The sequence below is a fragment of the Geotrypetes seraphini genome, chromosome 4 (genome assembly GCF_902459505.1).
Source record: "Geotrypetes seraphini chromosome 4, aGeoSer1.1, whole genome shotgun sequence".
In the NCBI taxonomy this organism is placed as follows: domain Eukaryota; kingdom Metazoa; phylum Chordata; class Amphibia; order Gymnophiona; family Dermophiidae; genus Geotrypetes; species Geotrypetes seraphini.
The window spans coordinates 126,157,630-126,181,393 of NC_047087.1; the positions used below are offsets into that span (position 1 = coordinate 126,157,630).

Below are 23,764 nucleotides of genomic sequence, written 5' to 3' on the forward strand. Positions count from 1 at the left end.
CATTTTGTGTGTATTGTTTTTTTCCCATACATGTCTTATTTACTATCAACAACTTGTATTTCTTTTCCTGTCCTTTCCTTTTGGTCAATATGTTTTGTCAGGTTAGTTCTATTCATTTGTTTTGTTTTCCCCCCAAATTTGTAATTTTATTGATTTGTACACTGCTTAGAATTTTGAATAAGCGATTAATCAAATTTATAATAAACTTGAAACTTGAACTTGATGCAAAATATCTGGCCAATAAAAAAGGGAAAAAAAAAGCCTCCATCCCTGACAAAGCACTCTCTCCTTCCCCCACCCTCCCTGAACCAAAAAAATGGCAGGAGGGATGCCCACTCCCTCCTGACATCAGATGCTCCCCCTGCGGGAATATAGCAGGAGAGATGCTCACTCCCTCCTGCCATGCCCCCTCCCTGAGCCCCCCTCCAACTTAGATATGGCAGGAGGGATGCCCACTCCCTCTTGCCGTTGGAACCCCCACTATCATCGGCCCACCCTCTCTCTGGTACCTTTAAGTTGGGAGCAGGAGGGGTGCTCAGTCCCTCCTGCTCCTCCGGCCTCCAGCAATGTGGGTCTTAGGCCCTGCCCCGGTGATTCATATGCCTGAGATACCTGAACCAATCAGGGACTTCATTAGGGAGGAGCCTATGGAAGCCCCTGATTGGCCAAAACAACTTGTATGCTGCTTTTTTGTGGTTACACATTCAAATCGGTTTACATATACCTGGGGTTAGCTTATTCATGAAGTATTCTGGCCCATTTTGTCTGAGAACCTTGAAAATTAAACAAAGAGTTTTAAATTTAGCCCTGTAAGGGTAGCCAGTGCAGTTTTTGCAGGAAGGATGTAATGTGGTAATGCTTCTTGAAGTCTTTTATCAGTTTTTCTAATCAGTCATGCTAATTTTTCCATTAGCGCATGGGACTTGCATAAAATTAACATGAAATACCTACCACCAAGTTTGGAGTAATGGAGAAGTGAGATATTTGAGAAGACATTGGTGAAAATGAGGCTTCATCAGTTGAGAGAGAACAACATTAAGACCCCAAACCACTGGAAGTGGTGTGAAAGTCAGTTTGATATTGAAAAGTTCTTCCATGAATCTGGAAACAAGAGGTTGAGCAATCAAAGATTTACCATTGACTGGTCCATAAAAAGCATTGATAGCATTAAGACCCGAGTTGGATAATGAAGAAGATAATCCAATACTGAAGAAATAAAGGATGACTGGAACCTAGGCAGGGGATAGACTGAAACCTAGACACCTCCGGCTGTGGTACAGAGACCAAGTTCCTGGATGCTGGATGCGATTGCTTCCTGGAACAACTTGTCAAGGAAAATATGAGAGGAAATGCAATTCTGGACTTAATTCTAAATGGACTATGAGGACCGGCGCAAGGTATAGAAGTAGAAGGGACGCTGGGAAGCAGTGCTCACATTGATCCAGAATGTTGGCCACGGCACTGAACTTCCGAAAAGGGAATTACGAAGGGATGAGACTCATGGTGGGGAAGAAAATTAAGAAGAGGATAAGCACTGTAAAAACGCTAGAGCAAGCATGGTCCCTTTTTAAGAACACGGTCACTGAGGCGCAAAATCTATCTATATATATATATATAGCGTATCACCAAGGGATCCATAAGGAAAATGAACAAGGAACCGGCGTGGCTCACTGTAGCTGTGAAGGAAGCAGAGACAAGAAGAATTTGTTTAGGGAATGGAAAAGGTCAAAAAAGGACGAAAACTGGAAAAAGCACAAACAACATTAAAGCAAGTGCCACAAGGCGGTAAGAAGGGCCAAAAGAGACTATGAGGAAAAAATTGCCAAGGAGGTGAAAAACTTCAAGCCGTTCTTTCGATATATTAAGGGGAAACGACCTGTGAAGGTAGCAATGGGGCCGTTGGATGACCATGGAATAAAGGAGTGCTAACGGAGGACAAAGCCATCGCCGACAAACTGAATAAATTTTTTGCGTCTGTATTTACCGAAGAGGATATACACAACATACCAGAGGCTGATAGGCTATACGCAGGAAATGAGGATGGGAAACTGACAGGGTTGACGGGGAGTCTAGAAGAGGTATGCAGGCAGATTGATAGGCATAAAAATGATAAATCCCAGGGACCAGATGGCATCCATCCGGAAGTAATCAAGGAACTGAAAGGGGCTATAGCTGAACTGCTTCTACTTAATAGCCAATCTGTCGATCAAATCAGGAAGGATTCTGGAAGACTAGAGAGTGGTGAATGTCACACCGATCTTCAAGAAAGGTTCGAGGGGAGATCTGGGAAACTACAGACCGATGAGTCTGACCTTGGTACTGGGAAAGATGGTAGAGGCGCTGATAAAGGACCACATCATTGATCACCTTGACAGACACGATCCGATGAGGACCAGCCAGCACAGCTTCAGCAAGGGAAGATCTTGTTGACAAACTTGCTGCACTTCTTTGAGGGAGTAAACAGGCAGATAGACATTGTACATCTGGATTTTCAGAAGGCGTTCAACAAGGTCCCACATGAACGACTGCTTTGAAAAATTGCGAGCCATGGAATCGAGGGTGAAATACTCATGTGGATTAAAAACTGGATGGCGGATAGGAAACAGAGAGTGGGGGTAAATGGACAATACTCAAACTGGAAAAGCGTCACGAGTGGAATGCCGCAGGGTTCGGTGCTTGGACCCGTGCTCTTCAACATATTTATAAACTACCTGGAAATTGGTACGATGAGCGAAGTGAATAAATTTGAGGATGATACGAAGTTATTCAGAGTAGTGAAGATGCAGAAGGATTGCGAAGACCTGTTCGAGAAATGGGCATGATATAGCAAATGAGGTTTAACGTGGATAAGTGTAAGTTGATGCATGTCGGTAACAAAAATCTTATACACAAATACAGGATGTCTGGTGCAGTACTAGGAGATACCTCCCAGGAAAGAAACTTGGGAGTACTGGTCGACAAGTCAATGAAGCTATCCGCTCAATATGCAGCAACTGCGAAAAGGGCGAACAGAATGCTAGGAATGATTAAGAAGGGGATCATGAGCAGATTGGAGAAGGTTATCATGCCACTGTACTGGGCCATGGTAAGCCCTCACCTGGAATACTGCGTCCAACACTGGTCACTGTACATGAAGAAGGACATGGTACTGCTCAAAAGGGTCCAGAGAAGATCCGGTAAAATGGATAAGGGGCTGGAGGAGTTGCCGTACAGTGAGAGATTAGAGAAACTGTGCTTCTTCTCACTTGAAAAGAGGAGACTGAGAGGGGACATGATCGAAACATTCAAGATAAGTAGATAAGAGACAGGTTATTCACCCTCTCCAAGGTAGAGAGATTGAGAGATCACTCTCTAAAGCTAAAAGGGGACAGATTCCGTACAAACGTAAGGAAGTTCTTCTTCACCCAGAGAGTGGTAGAAAACTGGAATGCTCTTCCAGAGGCTGTTATAGGGGAAAACACCCTCCAGGGATTCAAGATAAAGTTAGACAAGTTCCTGCTGAACCAGAACATACGCAGATAAGGCTAGTCTCAGTTAGGGCACTGGTCTTTGACCTAAGGGCCGCCGCGTGAGTGGACTGCTGGGCACGATGGACCACTAGTCTGACCCAGCAGCGGTAATTCTTATGTTTTTATGAAGAGTGCATGACGTAGAAAACCTTATCCACTTCTGTTGGTAGCATTACTGTGTAGAAGGTTTTTTGGATGCATCCAAAATGAGAGAAAGGATCCGAAAGATCCGTGTCAGCTGAGGTTATCCCAAAAGGTACCATGCTGCCAGGTACAAGGACTATAGATTGAGATGTAAAAGAGATCCTTGACTCTGTGTGAGAAGAGATGGAAAGATCTGCAGTGATATTGGTTCCTTGACATTGAGCTGAAGTAGAAGGGAGAACCACGGTTGTCTGGGCCACTGAGGGGCTATCAGGATCATGGTGGCTGATTCTTGCTTGAGCTTGATTAGCATCTTGAGAATGAGAGGAATCTGTGGGAATGCAAAAAGAAATTTGTGCACCCACTCCAGAAGAAAAGCATCTGCCCCTAGATGTTGCGGAAGAGTATTATCTGGAACAGAATTGAGGCAGCTTGTGATTGTGGGGGGACGGAAACAGGTCTGAGGAGTCCCCCAAAGAGAGAATATCTGATGCAAGACCATGGAGCTGAGCGTCCACTCATGTGGTTGGAGAAATCTGCTGAGTTTGTCGGCAAGAGAATTCTTCTTTCCTTCTTTCCGCTTTGAGGAATATGCTGTGAGTAATAGCCCAGTTCCAAATCTTCTGGGTCTATGTAATTTATTGTAACTTGATTGTCTGTGCATATTAGCAGGACTTGATTGGATACAATATGCTGAAACGTTTTGAGAGCATTGCGAATGGCCCTGAGTTCCAAGATATTGATGTGGCATTTCTGCTCTTGGGCGGACCAGTGACCCTGCATGCGAAGACCATCCAGATGAGCTCCCCATGCATATTTGGATGAATCTGTAGTCAGAACTTTCTGATGTGGAGGTATTTGAAACAACAGGTCTTTGGAAAGATTTGAGGAATTCATCCACCACTGCAGAGATTGACAAGTGAAGATGTGAGAGTGATCTAGAACTTGAGACCATTGGGAGGCCAGGAACCACTGAGGTGTCCTGAGATGGAGTCTTGCAAAGGAAGTACCATGGACTATGGACGTCATGTGACCCAGTAGTTATCATCATCATCATCCGACTGGCTGAGATGGATGGAAGGTGATAAGCCTGGTTGCAAAGTTGAATCAAATTGTCTTGTCTTTGCTGAGGTCGGAACATCCTGAGTTGAATGGTATCGAGCAGGGCCTCTATGAATTGAAGAGTTTGAGAGGGTTGAAGTTGAGATTTCGGAAAGCTGACTTCAAACCCTAACTGCTGAAGAAACAGGATTGTTGATTGTGTTGCTGAGAGCACCCCTTGAGGGAAGGCATCTTTTATTAGCCAATCGTCGAGATAAAGAAAAAACTTGGAATCCTTGAGACATGAGGGAACAAACCACCATATGGATTCAATTTCTTGATAAAGTTCCCAAGAATGGAAAATTGTGCAGTGTAGACCATGTATAAATACTGTTGGGAATTAAAGAGCTGAAGTTGAAAACCATTATGAACAGCTCAAAGATATGAAAGAAATGAAGAGGGACTTCTCAAGTATTATAGTCTTCTCAAGGGACTATAATAACACACAGGTTGAGTAATATCCAAGGCTCCACTGAAGATATGGTAAAAGTAAAAGCAGTGGGTGAAAAAAGCCCAGGAAAATAAAGAATGGTAACAGACCTACTGCTTAAGAACAGTATAAAGGCTTTGAGCCAAGTGATGAGAAATGCCACTGAAGTTGTATGAGATCCAAGATAGAGTTACTTCTATTGTTGTGACTGCCCAGAAACATTTCTATGGACTCACCCAAACAGCTAATTCCCCAAACATGGAATATTGGCCAGCCTATTTTGGAGACTGATGTCAATATCCGAGAGTCAGAGCCAAGCTAAGCATCTCATGGCTATTGACAGCAAATGCTCTAGAGGACATTTGAAAAGCATCAGAGAGTGAACGTGGAATATATGTCGCAGTTTGAGAAAGAGTATGTATAAAGTGTTGGTATTTCAAAAGGTGTTCTGAGGGAATATATTGTTGAAAATCGGATAATCAATGGACATGTTGCTGTAGATACAGAAAAAACAAAAGACTCCGGGTTTTTCTAGTCCCATCAGCTCCCATTTTTTCGGGTTTTTCTAGTTTCAGCTGTAGATACAGAGACATGTAGAAAGAATAATTGAGGATTCTACTCAAAAGCATATTTTTGGAAAAGGTGACGGCCAAATCTGTCCATAGTATGGCCCTCACGACTTGGAGGCAAAGAAGCATGGACTTTGGTATCAAAATATTTCTTCAGAGTTGATTCCACTAATAGAGAATTATGTGGAAGTTGATGACTGTCAAAACCTGGAGTAGGAAAGATTTTATACATAGAATCCAGGTTAGCAGGAGCAGCTTTAACAGACAAAACTGTCTCCCAAGTGAGTTTGTTTAAACATGCCATGTAATGGCAAGTTGGAAACTTTTCTGAGAGACTCAGTACAATTGAGTATATCTTAAAACTCTGCAGTTGAAGAAGAATTAGCCTCCATTGGAAGAGATAAGTTCTTGCCTAGCTGATAAATGTATAAGGCAAAGGCAAAATCTTCAGGTGAAGACCGCCTATTGGGAAAAGATGTCTCAAAAGACTCACCCTTTAAGGAGCAGCCCAAGACCATCAGGCTGTGGCTTTGTGACCAGATACTACTGGACAGAAAAAATAATACTCCTTGTAAAGTTGATTGCAAACAGCATTATTCTTGTATCTTGAGAGTGACTAAGTGACTAACCTGAAATAATGCAGGTTAGTCATCCCCGTGGGTAAAGGTGTGGTAAAAGTAGGATTGGGAGGGAGGGTTTAAATATTATGATTTAAGTTAAATTGATAGAAAATCAAGTGATTTTGTTTAAGTTTAAATGTTATTTTATGATACAATTGTAAGATGTAAGATGTAAAATGAATAAAGAATTTAAAAAAAAAAAAGCAGCTCAACTTTTACCGCATCCTAATAATTATCCCTCCCCCATAATGTCTAAAATGACTAAGTTAATGTAGGGACTTACAGGATCAGCTGGTCCACAAAACTCCCTGAAACTTTTCGAGGCATTGCCTTCCTGAATCTCCAGTGCCACACAAGCACCAGAGCACAATTCTACCACCATATCCTGAAAAACAGAAAATGAATATTTGAATTAAATACAAAATTTCTTCACAATTACTGCACTGACCAGCAAGTAAAGTCTTTACTCTAGACCTGGTGTATCCTCCCCAATATATGTATTCATAGGGGTAATTATACCACTGAGTTCCTATTAAAATTTCCACTGCTGTGCTTGTTTTATGTAGACAAGAGGCACCTAGGTATTTTTACATAAGGCTCCCAGAACAACCTCAGTAGAGAACAAATGCTCTTACACCAATATACACCTGTTCCAAGGCAGGTGCAAATTATACATTTATTCTATGCATGCACATGAGTATTTTATAAAATATGAATATAAGCATCCACCCAAACTATGCCCCTAGGATTGCCTGGATATATAGGGCTTGATTTTACAACAGAATGCCTATATGAGAAGTTCAAAAAAGTGCCTATTTTATATGGCCTTTATAAAATAACCTTAGATGTCTATAAGTATTTCTAAAATAGTCTACCAGATCCAATCCCAATAGTGCAAAGATGATGCTCAAATTTAACACCTGCTCTGAAGAAGGTGTAAATATGTGCACATACTCTATGCATATAAATATATATTCTATAAAATATAAGCATACATGGCAACCCCATCTTCACTCCACCATGGGAATTCTTTTGCACTGATTGTGTAAAGGTAGGTGCACATTTCATGTATATGTACATTTCAGATTGTGTAATTTTATAAGAGCTCTTTCCTCCTGCGAATCAGACTGTACACACAGAAAAAGCTTTATTAAATTACTCTCCTCCTACCCCCCCCAACATATTATGTAAAAGTAGGCCGTATGGGGGGAATTCTATAAACAGCGCCTAATAGTAAGGCGCTATGATAGGCACCAAATAGCGCAATTCATGAAGAGATAGGTGCAGTATACTGAATCTTGCTGTGTGTTGTCTAACTGATTGTTAAGCACCTAAGTAGTTTAGTTGCGCTTAGACGGCTATTAATTAGGTGTTGTATATCTAAGCGCAATATATTGAATCTCCTATCTGGGCACCGTTATGAGCACCTAATAATGTTAGCATGCATCATGACATCATCAGTGCGAAGACATAATCAGCATGATGTCATCAGTGCGGAGACATAATCTAAACTAAACTAAACCTTAAGTTTGTATACCGCATCATCTCCATAAAGATAGAGCTCAACAGCATGTTGGGCAGAAGGCAGCAAAATTTCTCCTTAGAAGATTCCAAACTCCTGGTCAGCCTCTTTCTTCGTAAACAGCAGCACCACTACTTTGTGGTCCCAGGCCACAGAAGAAATTATCTTCAATACAGGTAAGGTATTAAACTACAGTACTTCCAATTATATGATCATATATACATTTTTGCACAGGTGAAAAATGTTTTTCATTGTAGCTGTAAGGATAAGTAATGCATATTGGTGGTTGTATAGCAGTATACAAATTAAATGTGATGTTATTTTTATGTCATTTTATGTTACAGAAGGGCCTAGGAGAGGCTGACCAGGAGGTATAATGAGTAATCCTCCTACCAAAGATATGTAAGTATATGTTTAATCTCAGTATTATAACTAGGGTTACCATATGGCTCCAGAAAAAGGAGGGTGAATTGAGACATCTGAGTTTTGCAGCAATTGAAAGCAATGGAAGTAAAACTTGGATGCCTCAATCTGTCTTTTTGGGGTTTTTTTGGAGCTATATGGTAACCCTATGCCATCTATCGCCCTAATCCCCTTTCAAACATTTCATTGAGCTATCCTCAAGGAAGAAGGCATTTTAAAATGCAATTTCTTCACTTATTGAGAAATGCCTTGTTTTTCTCCCTTGAGCTTTGTGTAAGCTTTATTCAAGTATAGTGTGGTTTTTACCCAGCTGCAGCAGTCACAGCTCATACTCTCATAGGAATTTTATGAGCGTTGGAGCTGTTACTGCTGCGGCCTGTGCTAAAAACCACACTAAGCTTTTATAAAAGGGGGAGTAATCTTAAAAAACAATTTATGCATATAATTAGCCACATATGCATGTAAATTGCTTCTTCTAAAATAAAAACCGGTGTAACAATTTGTATTATGATGGCACATACTTTGCTGTAGGCACAGGAGCAGAGTTTGAGCATAGCTTACAAGTACATGTACAGATTATAACAGATTGTTCAAATATGCATGTAAATTATCTAGGCAGAGACATGAAAGCACCTACTGACCTCTTAAATGAGGCTTCCTGTTATAAAATAACCTTCTAAACATCATGCAATATTTTTGCTTGCATTTTATTGGATATTCCAACCTGCAACCTAAAACATCACTTAGATGACAATTCTGTAAAAGGTATGAGCCACATTAGCGTACAACTTCAACACCATGGCACATAAAAGCAAAGTAGGCATTAAACAGAATTCTGTATTGGCATCATGGGCACCCCCTCTCATGGGGGAAATATTTGGGGTGGAGAGGATGGGTGCTGGATGAAACTAGCAACATAGTAAGCAGATCATATTCCATAACAAGTATACCCACAGATGATGCAAAACTGATGCCCTTGTTTGCAGGATAGAAAGACAAGAGAGAAAAAGGAGGGCCCCTGTTCAGAGGGTATATAGGCCCCAAACCCAATTCATGGACATGTCAGAAGAGAGGTTATTTCACAGGTTCAGGTTTGATAATAAGACTATAGTGTACCTGTTCAATCATCAAGAAGAGGACAGGCTCCTCCTTAACATCACCACTGCCTTAGCTTTCCTATTTACTGGAAACTTCCATGCACCTCTCAGAGCAACAGCAGACATCAGCTAATTAGCCATCTTACACTACTCAGTACCTTCAGGCCTTCCTCAAGAGAGACACTAAATACAATACATTCTCTTACCTGAACAGCAGCATCAAACTATGACAGATTTCTTTGAGTGGGCTCACTTCCCCTCTGTTCTAAGAGTCATTGACTGCACACACTTTGCTGTTAGATCACCAGCTGACATGGAGGCTATTTACCGGAACCACTAGTTCTTCTGCAGGTGATGTGATGTGTGTGCTAGTTACCCAGGCTCATGTCACAATGCCAGTATTCTGTCACAATCTACTGTATATTCCATAACTGTTCTGAGAGTGGCAAGATCACTGGGGTATATCTGCTAGGTGAGATCACTCCAACCCATCCCCATTTATTTGATTATGGTTAGCTGATGGTTGGGACTTTAGAAAAATTGTTTAGAGATCACATTACTAAGTTCAGGATTGATTATTCTCTGGGAGACTTCAGTGGAGTTCCATTTGATCGAGATGAAGAGGCACAAGACAGGAGGCATTTGTTGTTGCTGAAGTTAATGTAGCCCAGGGAACTCATGAAAAGGTTATAAAGTATTGTGGATAACGAAGAACCTTGGGGAATGGCACAGAATGCTTGCCAGGTTTTGTAGACAAGAGAATTCCTGTTCTGTAGGAGGTCTTTGAATCAGTTCAGTGCCCTCAATGCCTATTTCATTTTGTTTGGTTAAGAGTAGGTGGTGGTTTACAGTCAAAGGCAGCTGATATATCGAAATGGAGTAGGACTGCTTAAGGTTTGTTTGATTTTGATGGTTAGGGTTAACAGCAGAAGTTCTGTGCTATGTTGTAGGCAAAAGTTGAACTGGGAGGGCTGGAGGCAGAGTATTTTTCAATATAGGTGGGGACATAAAGCACAGTTACTTACCGTAACAGGTGTTATCCAGGGACAGCAGGCAGATATTCTCACATGTGGGTGACGTCATCCACGGAGCCCCGATGCGGACAGCTTTTCAAGCAAACTTGATTGAAGATTTCAAGTTTGCTAGTGCTGCACCACGCATGTGTGTGCCTTCCTGATCCACTAGAGGGCGCATCCCCTCCTCATGGTCTTCAGTTTAGATAGCTAGCAAAGAAGCCAACCTTGGGGAGGCGGGCGGGTTGTGAGAATATCTGCCTGCTGTTCCTGGATAACACCTGTTATGGTAAGTAACTGTGCTTTATCCCAGGACAAGCAGGCAGCATATTCTCACATGTGGGTGACCTCCAAGCTAACCAAAAAGGGACGGAGGGAAGTTGGCAATTCAAGAAAACAGATTACGCAAAACCGACTGGCCAAACCGGCCGTCGCTCCTGGACAGAGTATCCAGACAGTAGTGGGAGGTGAAAGAATGAACCGAAGACCAAGTGGTAGCCTTGCAAATCTCCTCGATAGGCGTTGACCTGAGGAAAGCTACAGAAGCCGCCATCGCTCGGACTCTATGTCCCGGGACTCGACCATGCAGCGCGAGACCAGCCTGAGCGTAGCAAACCAGCAGCCAACCAGTTGGATGAGGTGCGCTGGGAAACAGGGCGTCCCACCCGAGTAGGGTCGAAGGAGAAAAACAATTGAGGAACCGTCCGATGAGACTGAGTGCGTTGAAGATAAAAAGCCAACGCCCTCTTACAGTCAATTGTATGAAGCGCCACCATGCCAGGATGAGAGTGGGGCTTCGGAAAAAAGACCGGAAGAACAATGGAACGATTGAGATGAAAGTCCGAAACCTTCTTGGGCAAGAACTTGTAATGAGTACGCAGGACCACTGCGTCCTGATAAAATACAGCAGAAGACGGGTCCGCAACCAGAGGTTGCAGCTCACGGACTCTACGAACAGACGTGAGACCAACCAGGAAAACCACCCGCCAGGTGAAACAGATCAAAAGAGCGTTATCAATGGGTTCAAACGGAGGTTTCACCAATTGAGCCAGGACCACCCTAAGATCCCAAACCACTGGAGGGGGCTTGAGCGGAGGATGAACATTGAAGAGACCCTTCAGAAAGCGGGAAACCGTCGGATGGACGGAAAGCAGCTTCCCATCCAGCGGCCAAGGAAAGGCAGCAATCGCACAGAGGTGGACTCGGATAGATGTCGATTTGAGACCAGACCGAGACAAGTGGAACAGAAAATCCAGCACTGAAGGGAAGGAGGCAGAGAGTGGATCCATGCAGTGCTCAGCACACCACGCAGCAAATCAGGAGCATTTCTGGGAAAAGCATTGCCGAGTGGAGCCCATACAAGAAGCCTCGAGAATATCCCCACCGACTGAGAGAAACAGAAGGAGGGAGGCACGTTGCGAGGAACCAAGCTGATAAGTGTAGAGACTGCAGATTGGGAGGCAACAGAAACCTCAACACTGAGACAGCAGAGAAGGGAACATAGGTAGAAGCAGAGGCTCCCTGACACGCTGAAGGATCAGGGAGAACCACAGCTGTCAGGGCCACAGAGAAGCCAGCAAGATCATGGTGGCGCAGCCCGACAGGAGGTGCATCAAAGATCTGAGAATCAGAGTAAAGGGAGGGAACGCATAGAGGAACCTGCCCATCCAATCGAGAAGGAAAGCATCCACCTCGATGCGAACCCGGGAGAACATCCTCGAGCAATATCGAGGCAACCAGTGAGGGGCGAAGCGAACAGAACTACCTGTGGGGTTCCCCACCGAACAACCACATGCCGCAGAGTCTGAGAATGGAGCGACCATTCATGCGGCCGAGAAGGGCGACTCAACGTGTCCACCAGACAATGCTGCTCGCCCCGGAAATACACCGCCCAAAGAAATAAGTAGTGGTGTAACGCCCCCTGCCAATAACGAAGGGCTCCCCTGCAAAGTAACAGGGAACCTGTACACCCTGGCTTGCTCACAGAATACATCGCCACCGGGAAGTCGGGACGCACCAGGACCCCGCAATCTTGCAACCAATAACGAAAATCCACCCCGGCATTATAAATGGCCCGGAGCTCCAGCAGATTGATGCGGCTGCGACGGCCCGCACCCGACCAAAGACCCTGAGTCCGAAGGCCGTCGAGGTGCACCCCTAAGCCTATGCCGAGGAGTCCATCGGCAGAACCTTCTGATGCGGGGATACGAAGAGGTGGCACACCAACGAAACAAGCGTGTCAAGGAGGGAGGCACCACAATGTGCTTGGAAGTGGGATCCCGATCCTGCCACCACTGAGATGCTCGGGTCCAGCGGGGAACACGAAGATGAAACCAGGCGAACATCGGGACATGAACCGTGGAGACCCATGATCCCAAAAGGATCAGCATCAGCTCGGCCAAGGCCGAAGACTGCGGAGACACCAGCTGACTCAAGCGCAGACAGGCGGCCTGCCGAGGCAGAAAAGACCGGAGGCGGACCGAGGACAGAGGGGCCACCTTCCGGCATAAACAAACAAGGGCCACCCCCTGAGGCCGAGACAAGAAGGAGCGCAGACAAACTGGGTCCAGGTCCGCCCTGACGGACTCCCGAGACTGGGGCGGGCAGAGTCTGAACCACTCCCGGACTAGAACTAGTGCAGGTCACGAAGGGCCTGGACCAGACGCAGCTGGGAGGATGGGAATGCCCAACCGACAGAAGCAAGGCTATACTCCCGGTGCGTAGACACAGAGACACCCCTCCCGAAGGGAGGGGAGGAATCCCAGAAGGAGAGCAGCCCGGAGGCTATGCGAGAATAGTCAAAAAGACGGCCAGGAGTCGCCGAAGCCGGCGACTGGACCATAACCCGGTGCTGCTGCAGCTATTGCGGCTGCTGCGAAGGAGGCCGAGAACACAAGAAAGGTATCCGGAGGGCCCCTCCGGAGAAGGAGTCCAAACCACCAAGGCAGATGGGATTCAGCTGAAGGCGTCCCGATAGGCGAAGGATCGGTCGCGTTCTGAGAGGCGGTTAGTGGCCACCGCAAGAGAGGCCTCAAGAAGCGCAGAACTCACGCAAGTAAAAGTGGCGAGACGATCCTGGAGGTTCGGATCCACAGCCACACTCTGCGCCAAGCTAGATAACGCATGGCAGGAGCAATAGAGCCGGAGCAGGGAGAGAGTCTCCTCCAGGCAACCAAACTCCATACTACAAGATTCCGTCACGGCTGCCCGGAATGAACCGAAGAGAAAGCGGGGAACCCTTTCGAACAGGAGCCGGAGACGCCGAGGCACAGAGCCCCAGACGACGTCGAGACACTAAGCCCCCGTCGATAACGGGGCGCAAACCCGCAGTCGACGCCGAGGCCCAAAGCCTCAGCCGCTGCCGAGATATAAAGCCCCCAGCGACGTTGCGGCACCAAGCCACAGTCGACATCGAAACACAAGGCCACCACCAACCAAAGGGCAAAGCCCCAAGCGACGTCAAGTCACAAAGCTCCAGTCGACGGCGAGACACGAAGCCTCGGCAATGACGAGGCACAGATCTCCAGCCGACAATGAGGCCCCCAGCCTCATTCGACGTCGAGGCACAAGCCTCAGGCGCCGCCGAAGCACAAGCGTCAAGTGATGCGGAGCACACGGCTGCAGCCGCCGTCGAAGGTACAAAGCATCCGTCGACGTCGAGACACCCAGCCTCAGTCGACGTCGAGGCACCAAGCCGCAGTCGACGTCGAGGCACCAAGCCGCAGTCGACGTCGAGGCCCAAAGCCACAGTCGACGTCGAGACACAAAGCCTCAAATGACGTCGAGGCACAAAGCCGGAGTTGACGTCGAGGCACAAAACCCCAGTCGAGGTCGAGGCACAAAGCCCCAGTCGACATCGAGGCACCAAGCCCCAGTCGACGTAGAGGCACCAAGCCTCAGTCGACGAGACACCAAGCCTCAGTCGAAGAGGCACCAAGCCTCAGTCGACGAGGCACAAAGCCTCAGTCGACGACGAGGCACGAAGCCTCAGTCGACGTCGAGGCACGAAGCCCCAGTCGACGTTGAGGCACGAAGCCCCAGTCGACGGCGAGGCACGAAGCCCCAGTCGACGGCGAGGCACGAAGCCCCAGTCGACGTCGAGGCACGAAGCCTCAGTCGACGTCGAGGCACGAAGCCCCAGTCGACGTCGAGGCACGAAGCCCCCAGTCGACGTCGAGGCACGAAGCCCCAGTCGACGTCGAGGCACGAAGCCCCAGTCGACGTCGAGGCACGAAGCCCCAGTCGACGTCGAGGCACGAAGCCCCAGTCGACGTCGAGGCACGAAGCCCCAGTCGACGTCGAGGCACGAAGCCCCAGTCGACGTCGAGGCACGAAGCCCCAGTCGACGTCGAGGCACGAAGCCCCAGTCGACGTCGAGGCACGAAGCCTCAGTCGACGTCGAGGCACGAAGCCTCAGTCGACGTCGAGGCACGAAGCTTCAGTCGACGTCGAGGCACATCGATGTTCAGAAGTCGGCACCGTACCAATGAAACTGGTAATAAAGGTGCAGCAGTGCACTCCATAAAGGGCAACCTCGAGATGAGTATTCCCATGAAAGGAGGCACGCTTCGAAGGTCTCGTAGAGGCGGGCACGACTGCACTCGATGCCTGGAATGCCTGAGACTCAGCCGGTGGCATTACCGAGGTAACGCAGCTAGAAGAACAGAAAGAAAGAAAGAAGACTTACCAGGGATCGAAGCTACTCAGTCCGATTCCAACGAAGGAAAAATGATCCTGGCCATCCTGCTCACACGAGGTGAGCCCAGAGAGAGGCCAGGGAAGAAGAAAATACAGCTGCAGCCAAATGAGGCCTAGCCGCATGGCTGAGGCCCAAGAAGGGCCTGCTGGTGGAACCAGCAGAAACACAATAAAAAGTCCTTTTTTTTTTTGAAACAAAGAAATACACGATCAATCAACAAACGCACAGCGACTCCCTAACAAAATAAAGAAGCCGCGGTGCTAGAAAGGCACTTATAAGAACGCAGAGAAGAGAGACAGGGCTTTCTGGCTCCGCGGAAAACTAAGAACTAAAGACCATGAGGAGGGGATGCGCCCTCTAGTGGATCAGGAAGGCACACACAAGCATGGTGCAGCACTAGCAAACTTGAAATCTTCAATCAAGTTTGCTTGAAAAGCTGTCCGCATCGGGGCTCCGTGGATGACGTCACCCACATGTGAGAATATGCTGCCTGCTTGTCCTGGGATAAGATATTATTTTCATGTGATATATTTTAGTTGTATATGAATTTGGGAGGGGTTGGGGGTTAAATCTTCTTGTTGTATGATATTGTAGATTTTCAAGTGATGTTGTACTATAATTGTTTGATATTTACTGTACACGATGTAAGTTATAAAATGAATAAATAAATTTAAAAAAATATATATATATATAGGTGGGGGAGCTGTTTGCAGATAGGTACTTCTAGGACACCTACTGCCACCAGCAGGACACATGTTTTTTTTAAAAACCTCCTGAGGCTAGGTGAGGTTTGGCCCGGAGGTAGCCTTAGGTGGACTTAGGCCAGCGGGAGATGCATACAATGTAGACCAGCATACATTGTAAGTAGACACAGCCGCTGAGCTTATCATGGCAAGGGATTTCCCTGCTGTGATAAGTTTAGCACCCCCCCCCCCCGAACGATCGCAGCAGGAGAGATGCCCAATCCCTCCTGCCCGGCACCCCCCTCCCTAACAATCGCAGCAGGAGGGATGCCTAGTTCCTCTTGCCTGGCAACACCCCCTTCTCCCGTAGACTGCCGGCAGGAGGGATGCCCAATCCCTCCTGCTGGAACACCCCCCCATAGATTGCCCAGCCCACCCCCTGGACCCCCACTAGAACCCCTAACTCATTCAATAAGTTAGTAAAGTTAGAAGGATTTCTAAAATACATAAAGTGTGTGTGCCTAAAGAACCTTAAGATATGAAAGACATTATTCTCTACATAAAAATTGTTTGAGCGCTAGGCCAGTTGAATTCGTGTTGAAAATGTTTGTTTAAATTTGCGCTGCAAATGTCTGCTTAAGTTCAGCTCCACTTCTCTTAGAAAGGCAGCTTTTGTTCAAATTTCTCCCAAAGAAGACATAGTCAAGGTTGAAATGCCCATAAAAAGAGAAGGCGTCGGGAGTTCTTCATTACATCAACATTGATGATGGCAGGCTCCACCTAATAACAAAGTTAAGTGTTGCCTTTCCTTCAACGTTAGTTTTTTTAACATGATTTATTCACAATTTTAAGATTTTTTAGGCACATGTACTTAATTTTTTATATAAATTTTTCTCATATTCAATAGTTAATTAATTGAGTCTTTCATATCTTAAGGTTTATGTATTTTAGAAATCCTTCTAACCTTACTAATTTATTGAATTTTTATACAATACGAATTCATAGAAACTTAGAAACATAGAAAGTGACGGCAGAAAAGGGCCAAGGCCCATCGAGTCTGCCCACTCCATTGACCCACCCCCCTAGTTAATTGCTCTCTGATGACCTTTTCCCTCGAAGAGATCTTACATGAGCATCCCAAATGATCTTAAAAATTTGCACGCTGCTGGCCTCAACCACATGTACTGGGAGCCTATTCCAGCTGTCCACCACTCTTTCAGTGAAGAAGTACTTCCTGGTGTCGCCATGAAACTTCCCGCCCTTTATTTTCAGCGGGTGTCCTCTTGTGGCTGAGGGTCCCCTAAGAAGGAAAACATTATCTTCTACCTTGATGCGACCAGTGACATACTTAAACGTCTCAATCATGTCCCCTCTCTCTCTACTTTCTTCGAGAGAGTATAGCCGCAATTCGTTCAGCCTTTCTTCGTATGATAGATCTTTGAGCCCCGAGACCATCTTGGTGGCCATTCGCTGTACCGACTCGATTCTCAGCACATCTTTGCGGTAATGTGGCCTCCAGAATTGTACGCAGTATATCAAAATGGACTAACAAGTTTAAGTATTTTCTAATAAACACGTCGTCTATTTTAATTTCCTACATACACAATAATAAAGCTAGTGACAATAATAATAATAGTTGAATAAATTTAGTGATAATCATAGCAATAGTTAATAAACTTAAGTAAATTAATTATTATTTTTTTAGTAGGGGGTGGTGGACATAGATGATTATAACAATATACAAGACAGGAACTTGCAATGGTATACATCGTAAGAGGTTCCAAAGACTGACGTCTGTATAACTTATGATATGTCCACCACTGTTCTCTTCAAATACTCAATAAGGATTTTGATTCAATATTAATTTTCATGTAGATATATTCAGAAATTACTGATCTGGGCAGGAGGGATTGGGCATCCTTTCTGCCATTAGTCTTTGCAGGGGGTGGGGACGGGTTGCCGCTAAACTTATCGCAGCAGGGAGATCCCTTGCCGCAATAAGCTCAGTGGTATCTCGAGTCTCTAACCAGCGTCTGTAACATGGACGTTGGTTAGACAATCGGGTTCTTTTTAGGCGGGCGGCAGGCTTAGGAACGATTCTGTATAGGACGCCCGTCGGCTTCCGAGTCCGGGGGTCCTATACAGAATCCGGGCCTTAGTGTCTATCTCAACCTTCTACACCACAATTCTTCAATGTAAGGCTTGAGGGGTCAGTGGCTGTGCCCATTCATATCTTGATTCTTCCCTCTCTCCTTAACCCTTTCAGGACCAAGGGACATATTTGTCCCATAACTTTAAAATCCTATAAATTTTGATTGGGATAGTCTACAGTTCTAAATTTGATATGTACGGATTCCATATGATACTGCCTTTATGTAAACAAACTGGTTCCGACATTCATTCATTAGCGTCGTTGCTAGATTGACGAGAAGATTCACTTGCCACACTGTCCATAAGCCAGAAGTGTGATTTTTTAAAATAAAAATAATGAGGAGTGAGGAATCCAAGATGGCGTCAGGCTGGACGCGCTGAGATGCCGCTCTGAGGATTTTTCTTCTAACAATTTACAAGCGGTTAATTACTTACCCGATGCCTAAACGGAGGGGCCGTAGTGCCGCTGGTGCCTCGCGGCCCACGGCCACCCCCGCGGCTGGTGACATCGGGGAACTCATCAGACGGATGCAGGGCATTTTTTCGGCGTCGGAGGGAGGCCCGCAGAGGAGTAGCGGCGTCAGTGAGGCCGTGGAGATTCCTCCGGGATTGGAGACATCTTTGAGCCCCGACGTTAGGGCGCCGCCCCCGCAACCTCAGCTAAGCAGCTCTCCAAGGGGTAAGGTAACCCCGGAGGTCGGGGTCTTGTCTTCCCCTGAGGCAAGTAGTCCATCACAGAGCCTGCTGCCAGGAGCTCCTATGGATATGAGCTCCTTTGAAGAAGCTGAGGGGGAATCATCTGAGAGGCGAGTTAACCTTCAGGGACAGCGACAAGTCATTCAACTGGACGGTGAGCACTATGACATTTCTTTACCTATAATTTCTCTGGAAAAACCCTCAGAAGTAACTCTGGACTCACTATGGGATCTTATGGCCGGACTAGTGAAGACCATAAGTCCCAAACTTCAGTTAATTGAGGGGAAATTATCTCAACATTCTACTGAACTTAAAGAACTGAAAAAGGATATGACTGCCTCTAATTCCTCTGTTCAAAAGCTTGAACAGGACATTAAATCATCCAAACAATTACAGGAAACTTTAATGAAAGACAATATCAATCTTAGAAGAAAGATGGAGAACTTAGAAAATAACTCCAGATACAATAACTTAAGAATCATTAATTTTCCTAGGCTTCCACTGACACCTCCTAGAGAAATGTTTAAAAGATATTTTCTTGAAGTTTTGGGGGCCTCAGAAGATTCATTACCTCCTTTATCACGAGTCTATTATTTACCTAATAAGATCAAATTACCAAAAAAGCCGTCGGATCAAGGACTATTGGATGTATCAGAGTTATTGGAAAAATCAGATAAAGAGGTTGTAGAATCGAGCACTTTGATTATAACAGTAGCTCTCTCTATTGATAAAGTATGGTTGTTAAAACTGTTCTTTAAAAATAGACAGAAAGAATTTATGGGTTGTAAAGTGCAGGTATTTCCTGATTTATCACGAGAGACGCAAAAGCGTCGTCGTGAATTTCTTTTGTTGAAGCCAGGTGTTATATCTTTGGGTGCTACTTTTTATTTGCGACACCCTTGTAAATGTATAGTGCATCACCGATCAGTTAAATATGTTTTCTTTGAGCCTAATCAGTTGACTTCTTTTTTAGCGCTCTCCCGATTGGAGGTAGAAAAATCATAAGCTCTATGACTATTGGTTAATCCCAGCAATCAGCCTTCCAGCTAACTTTATGAAAGAGTGTACATTAAGTTCAATTCTTCTATCTTTGTTTTATTTTATAAGAAATCTTGGATCCAAATTTGAGGACTTGAGCATTTTAGTTAATATATGATTTAATGTTATTGGAATGTTTCTTGCTTTATGTAGAATTGCTAATTTGCTTTCTGTACAAGGTATTCTTGATTATATGATTTGAAAATCAATAAATATATTTAAACATAAAATAAAAATAATGATATTTCACAAAAAAAAATCAATTTTTTGGCATCTGCAAGCCCTTTTTACCATAAAAATGTCGTCAAAACCACAAAAATTGGCCTACGATCCTTATGGTCCTGAAAGGGTTAAAGAATGACACGGGGATGGGTTATACTATTATTATTTTTACTAGTCTTATAGCCCGTTACATTAATGGGTGCTAGAATATATGTGTGTGTGTCTGTCTTTATTTCTTTCTCTCTCTCTCCTTAGCCGCTTTCTGTATTTCTGTCTTTCTTTCTTTTTCCTTGGCTGTCCACTACCATCCCGCACCCCTCCTGACGCGACTCCCGCTGTCTTTCTTTCTGTCTGTCTCTGTCCCTGGCCCCCTTTGTCTGTTTGTCTTTCTGTATATCTCCCTGCCCATGTGTCTTTCTTCTTTTCTTTCTGTCTCCCTTCCTCCCTCTGTCTGTCTGTCCAAAGCAGCATTCCCTCCCCCTCCATTTCTCTCCCCCCACACCAGTTCCCTGTGCACCTGCCCCTGTGTCTTTCTGTCTCCCTTCCTCCCTCTGTCTGTCTGTCCAAAGCAGCATTCCCTCCCCCTTCCATTTCCCTCCCCCCACACCAGTTCCCTGTGCAGCAGCATTAGTGTTTCCTCTACCCCCTTTCCCTTCCCACAGTGGCAACTACAAACGCGGGCCCGAGTCCTTTGCCGCCCCCCCCCTTCCCTTCCCTTCCCTTGGGCCCGACTACACATGGCGATTCAAGCAGCGTGTGCCGCAGTCTTCACACGCTGACTTCGGGTCCTTCTACTGCCCTGATTTACTCTGGCACGTCCAGAGCAAATCAGGGCAGTAGAAGGGCCCGAAGCAGCGTGTGAAGACTGTTGCACACGCTGCTTAAATTGCCAGTCGGGCCCGCGGGAAGGGAAGGGGGAGGCGGCAAATGACTCGGGTCCCGGGCAGCGGAAAGTTGCTGGGCTCCGCAGGCCTCCCCACCCCACCATCCTAACGTCAAACTGATACCTGAGGGCGCCCACCACCACCACCACTTCCGCAGCTCGCTCGCGCTTCGGCCGGTAGGGCCATATTGTGAAGTGGAGAGCAGGGAAGCTTTTGTGATGCGCGAACACGCGGCGCAAGTGCGCATGTCTTTCAACAGGGAGCAGGACAGATCGTAAGCCGCGCATGCGCACTTCCTATGTGTCGCTACAGCTCGCGGAAAACCGGCGCACACTTAGGAAGTGCGCATGCGCGGCCTAGCGTTTTATTATATTAGATAGCACTACCAGACGCACGCAGAGCTGCACAGAGTCACAAAGAGTAAGAAAACAGTCCCTTCTCGAAAGAGCTTACAATCTAAACAGGCAAGACAGACAAACAGGATGTCATGAATACAGTTAAGGGGAACGGTTAATCAACAGATTGGGTTGGAGGGCAGAGGAGCGGGGTTAAGGATTGAAAGCTATATAAAAAAGATGAGTTTTCAGTCTGCTTTTAAACAAGGGAATGGAAGGGGCTTGACGGACAAACTCGGGTAATTTATTCCAGGCATAGGGGGCAGCTAGATGAAAGGAACGAAGTCTGGAATTGGCAGTGGAGAAGAAGGGTAACACTAAGAGTGACTTATCTGAGGAACAGAGTTCTCTGGGAGGTGTATAAATAAGGTGACCATACGTCCCGTTTTGAACGGGACAGTCCCGTTTTCGGATCCCGTGTCCCGTTGTCCCCACACACAGTTTTGGGACGCCAAAATGTCCCGTTTTCAGGAACAGCGTCCTGAAGCTGTGCGTGGGGACAACGGGACAGGCGATCGCTTCCTGTCCCTCCCCTGCCGCACCAAAAAAAGAAGCGCCTCCCTCCAGGCCCGATTTAGGTCCACCGCCGCTGCTCCTCTGCTGCCACTACTTGCACCCGGAAGCCTTCTTCCCAACGTCAATTCTGACGTCAGAGAGATCATTCCTAGTCAGCCAATCGCTGCCTGGCTGGCCTGGAACGTCCTCTCCGACGTCAGAATTGACGTCGGGAAGAAGGCTTCCGGGTGCGAGTAGTGGCAGCAGAGGAGCAGCGGCGGTGGACCGGGTGGGGAAGTTTAAATCGGGCCTAGAGGGAGGCTTTTGTTTTCCGTGGTAGGGGGGGAGGAGGAGGCAGGCAGGCTGGCTGGCTGGCTCTGGGGGAGGTAGGCAGGCAGGCTGGCTGGCTCTGGGGGAGACAGGCAGGCTGGCTCTGGGGGAGGCAGGAAGGCTGGCTCTGGTGGAGGTAGGCCGGCAGGTTGGCTCTGGGATAGGTAGACAGGCAAACTGGCTTTGGGGAAGGCTGGCTTTGGGGGAGGTAGGCCGGCAGGCTTTTTGGGAGGGGGTGGGACAAAGGCTGGAAGGCAGTGAGGGGACATAGGAAGGAGGGATGAAGGAAGGAGAGAAAATGGCAGAGAAGGGGGGGGTTGTAAGTAGAAGAAAGACTAAGGACATAGGAAGGTACTGGGGGCACTAAGGACATAGGAAGGAAGAAGGAAGGGAATAGAAAGGGATATTTGTTGGGCCTGAGTGCAGAAAGAAATGAAAGATAGGATGCACAGTCAGAAGGAAATGCAACCAGAGACTCATGAAATCACCAGACAGCAAAGGTAGGAAAAATGATTTTATTTTCAATTTAGTGATAAAAATGTGTCAGTTTTGAGAATTTATATCTGCTGTCTATATTTTGCACTATATTTGTCTATTTTTCTATAGTTACTGAGGTGACATCGTTGAAAACCCCCCAAATATAAATAATTAACATTTTCTCTGCGTATAGGGTGCTTTGTGGGTTTTTAAAAATTTAATGGTTACCATTATGAAATAATAAGATATTGTGTGTACATGAAAAATGAATGGAAGAAATTGGGGGTGGGGCTAGGGTGGGATTGGGGGCGGGACTGAATATTAATAAATGTCCCGTTTTGATGAAAAAAATAAATGGTCACGTTATGTATAAGGAGAGAGAAGCGAGGAGAGATATTGAGGGGCAGCAGAATGAACACATTTGTAGGTCAGCAATAAGATCTTGAACTGTATGCGATGGCAGATAGGGAGCCAATGAAGTAACTTAAGGATAGGGGTGACATGAGCATAGTGAGATTGGTAGAAGATGTGTCGTGCAGCAGAGTTTTGCACAGATTGTCAGGGGGAGAGGCGAACTTGAGGGATACCAGTTAGGAGTACATTGCAGTAATCTAAGCATGAGGTTACAAGAGCTTGAACAAGGGTCCTGGTAGTGTGCTCAGAGAGGAAGGGGCAAATTTTGGTGATATTGAAAAGATAGTAGCGACAGGTCTTAGCAGGTGGTCTGCAACTGGTGACTAAGTGTGATAAAGTCACTGTGCTGTAAGCGAACTCAATGGGCTGTGTGGAGATTTTAAACAGCAACCAAAAACACATCTTTTCACATTAGCTTCTTCAGGGGGGTGTCTTCGATGTCAAACAGTATATTGCATAAGATTTACAAACAACCAAATGGCTGTATCACTATGATCTTGATGTTTGCTTAATCGCTCTGCTTGTGTCTAGCGCATTTTTGGTGTGATTACATAATTACCCTCCTTTTTCTGATTTATCAGGTGAAATAAGGCAGACACTTCTAAGTAACTTTTAGAGCATTTATCTTCAGAGAGGAGTTTGGGTAGAGCCAAACTAAAAATTTCAAGAAAACATAGGAACTTGATGAAAAAACATTTGAGGGTTTTCTAACTAGGGTTTTCTAAAGTAGAAAATGAGTTGAAAGCAATGGAAACTTAGAAAAAAAAACATTAAACTTGTACTTGACTAAGAACCAGTTGAAAATATGAACCCTGTACTCCACAGAATAAATAGAACTGATGTGGCTCCATT

General features: G+C 45.8%; 1 protein-coding gene across 4 annotated transcripts in view; it reads right to left on the reverse strand.

Moving 5' to 3' along the window:
* The window catches only part of NME7 (NME/NM23 family member 7), a 237,040-nt gene that overhangs the window by 35,233 nt on the left and 178,043 nt on the right, over positions 1 to 23,764 (reverse strand). For all 4 annotated transcript variants that reach the window (XM_033942041.1, XM_033942040.1, XM_033942044.1 and 1 more), the window contains exon 10: positions 6,657 to 6,758. In XM_033942041.1, coding sequence (XP_033797932.1) covers positions 6,657 to 6,758 — 102 coding nt within the window. The remainder of the gene's footprint in view (positions 1 to 6,656; positions 6,759 to 23,764) is intronic.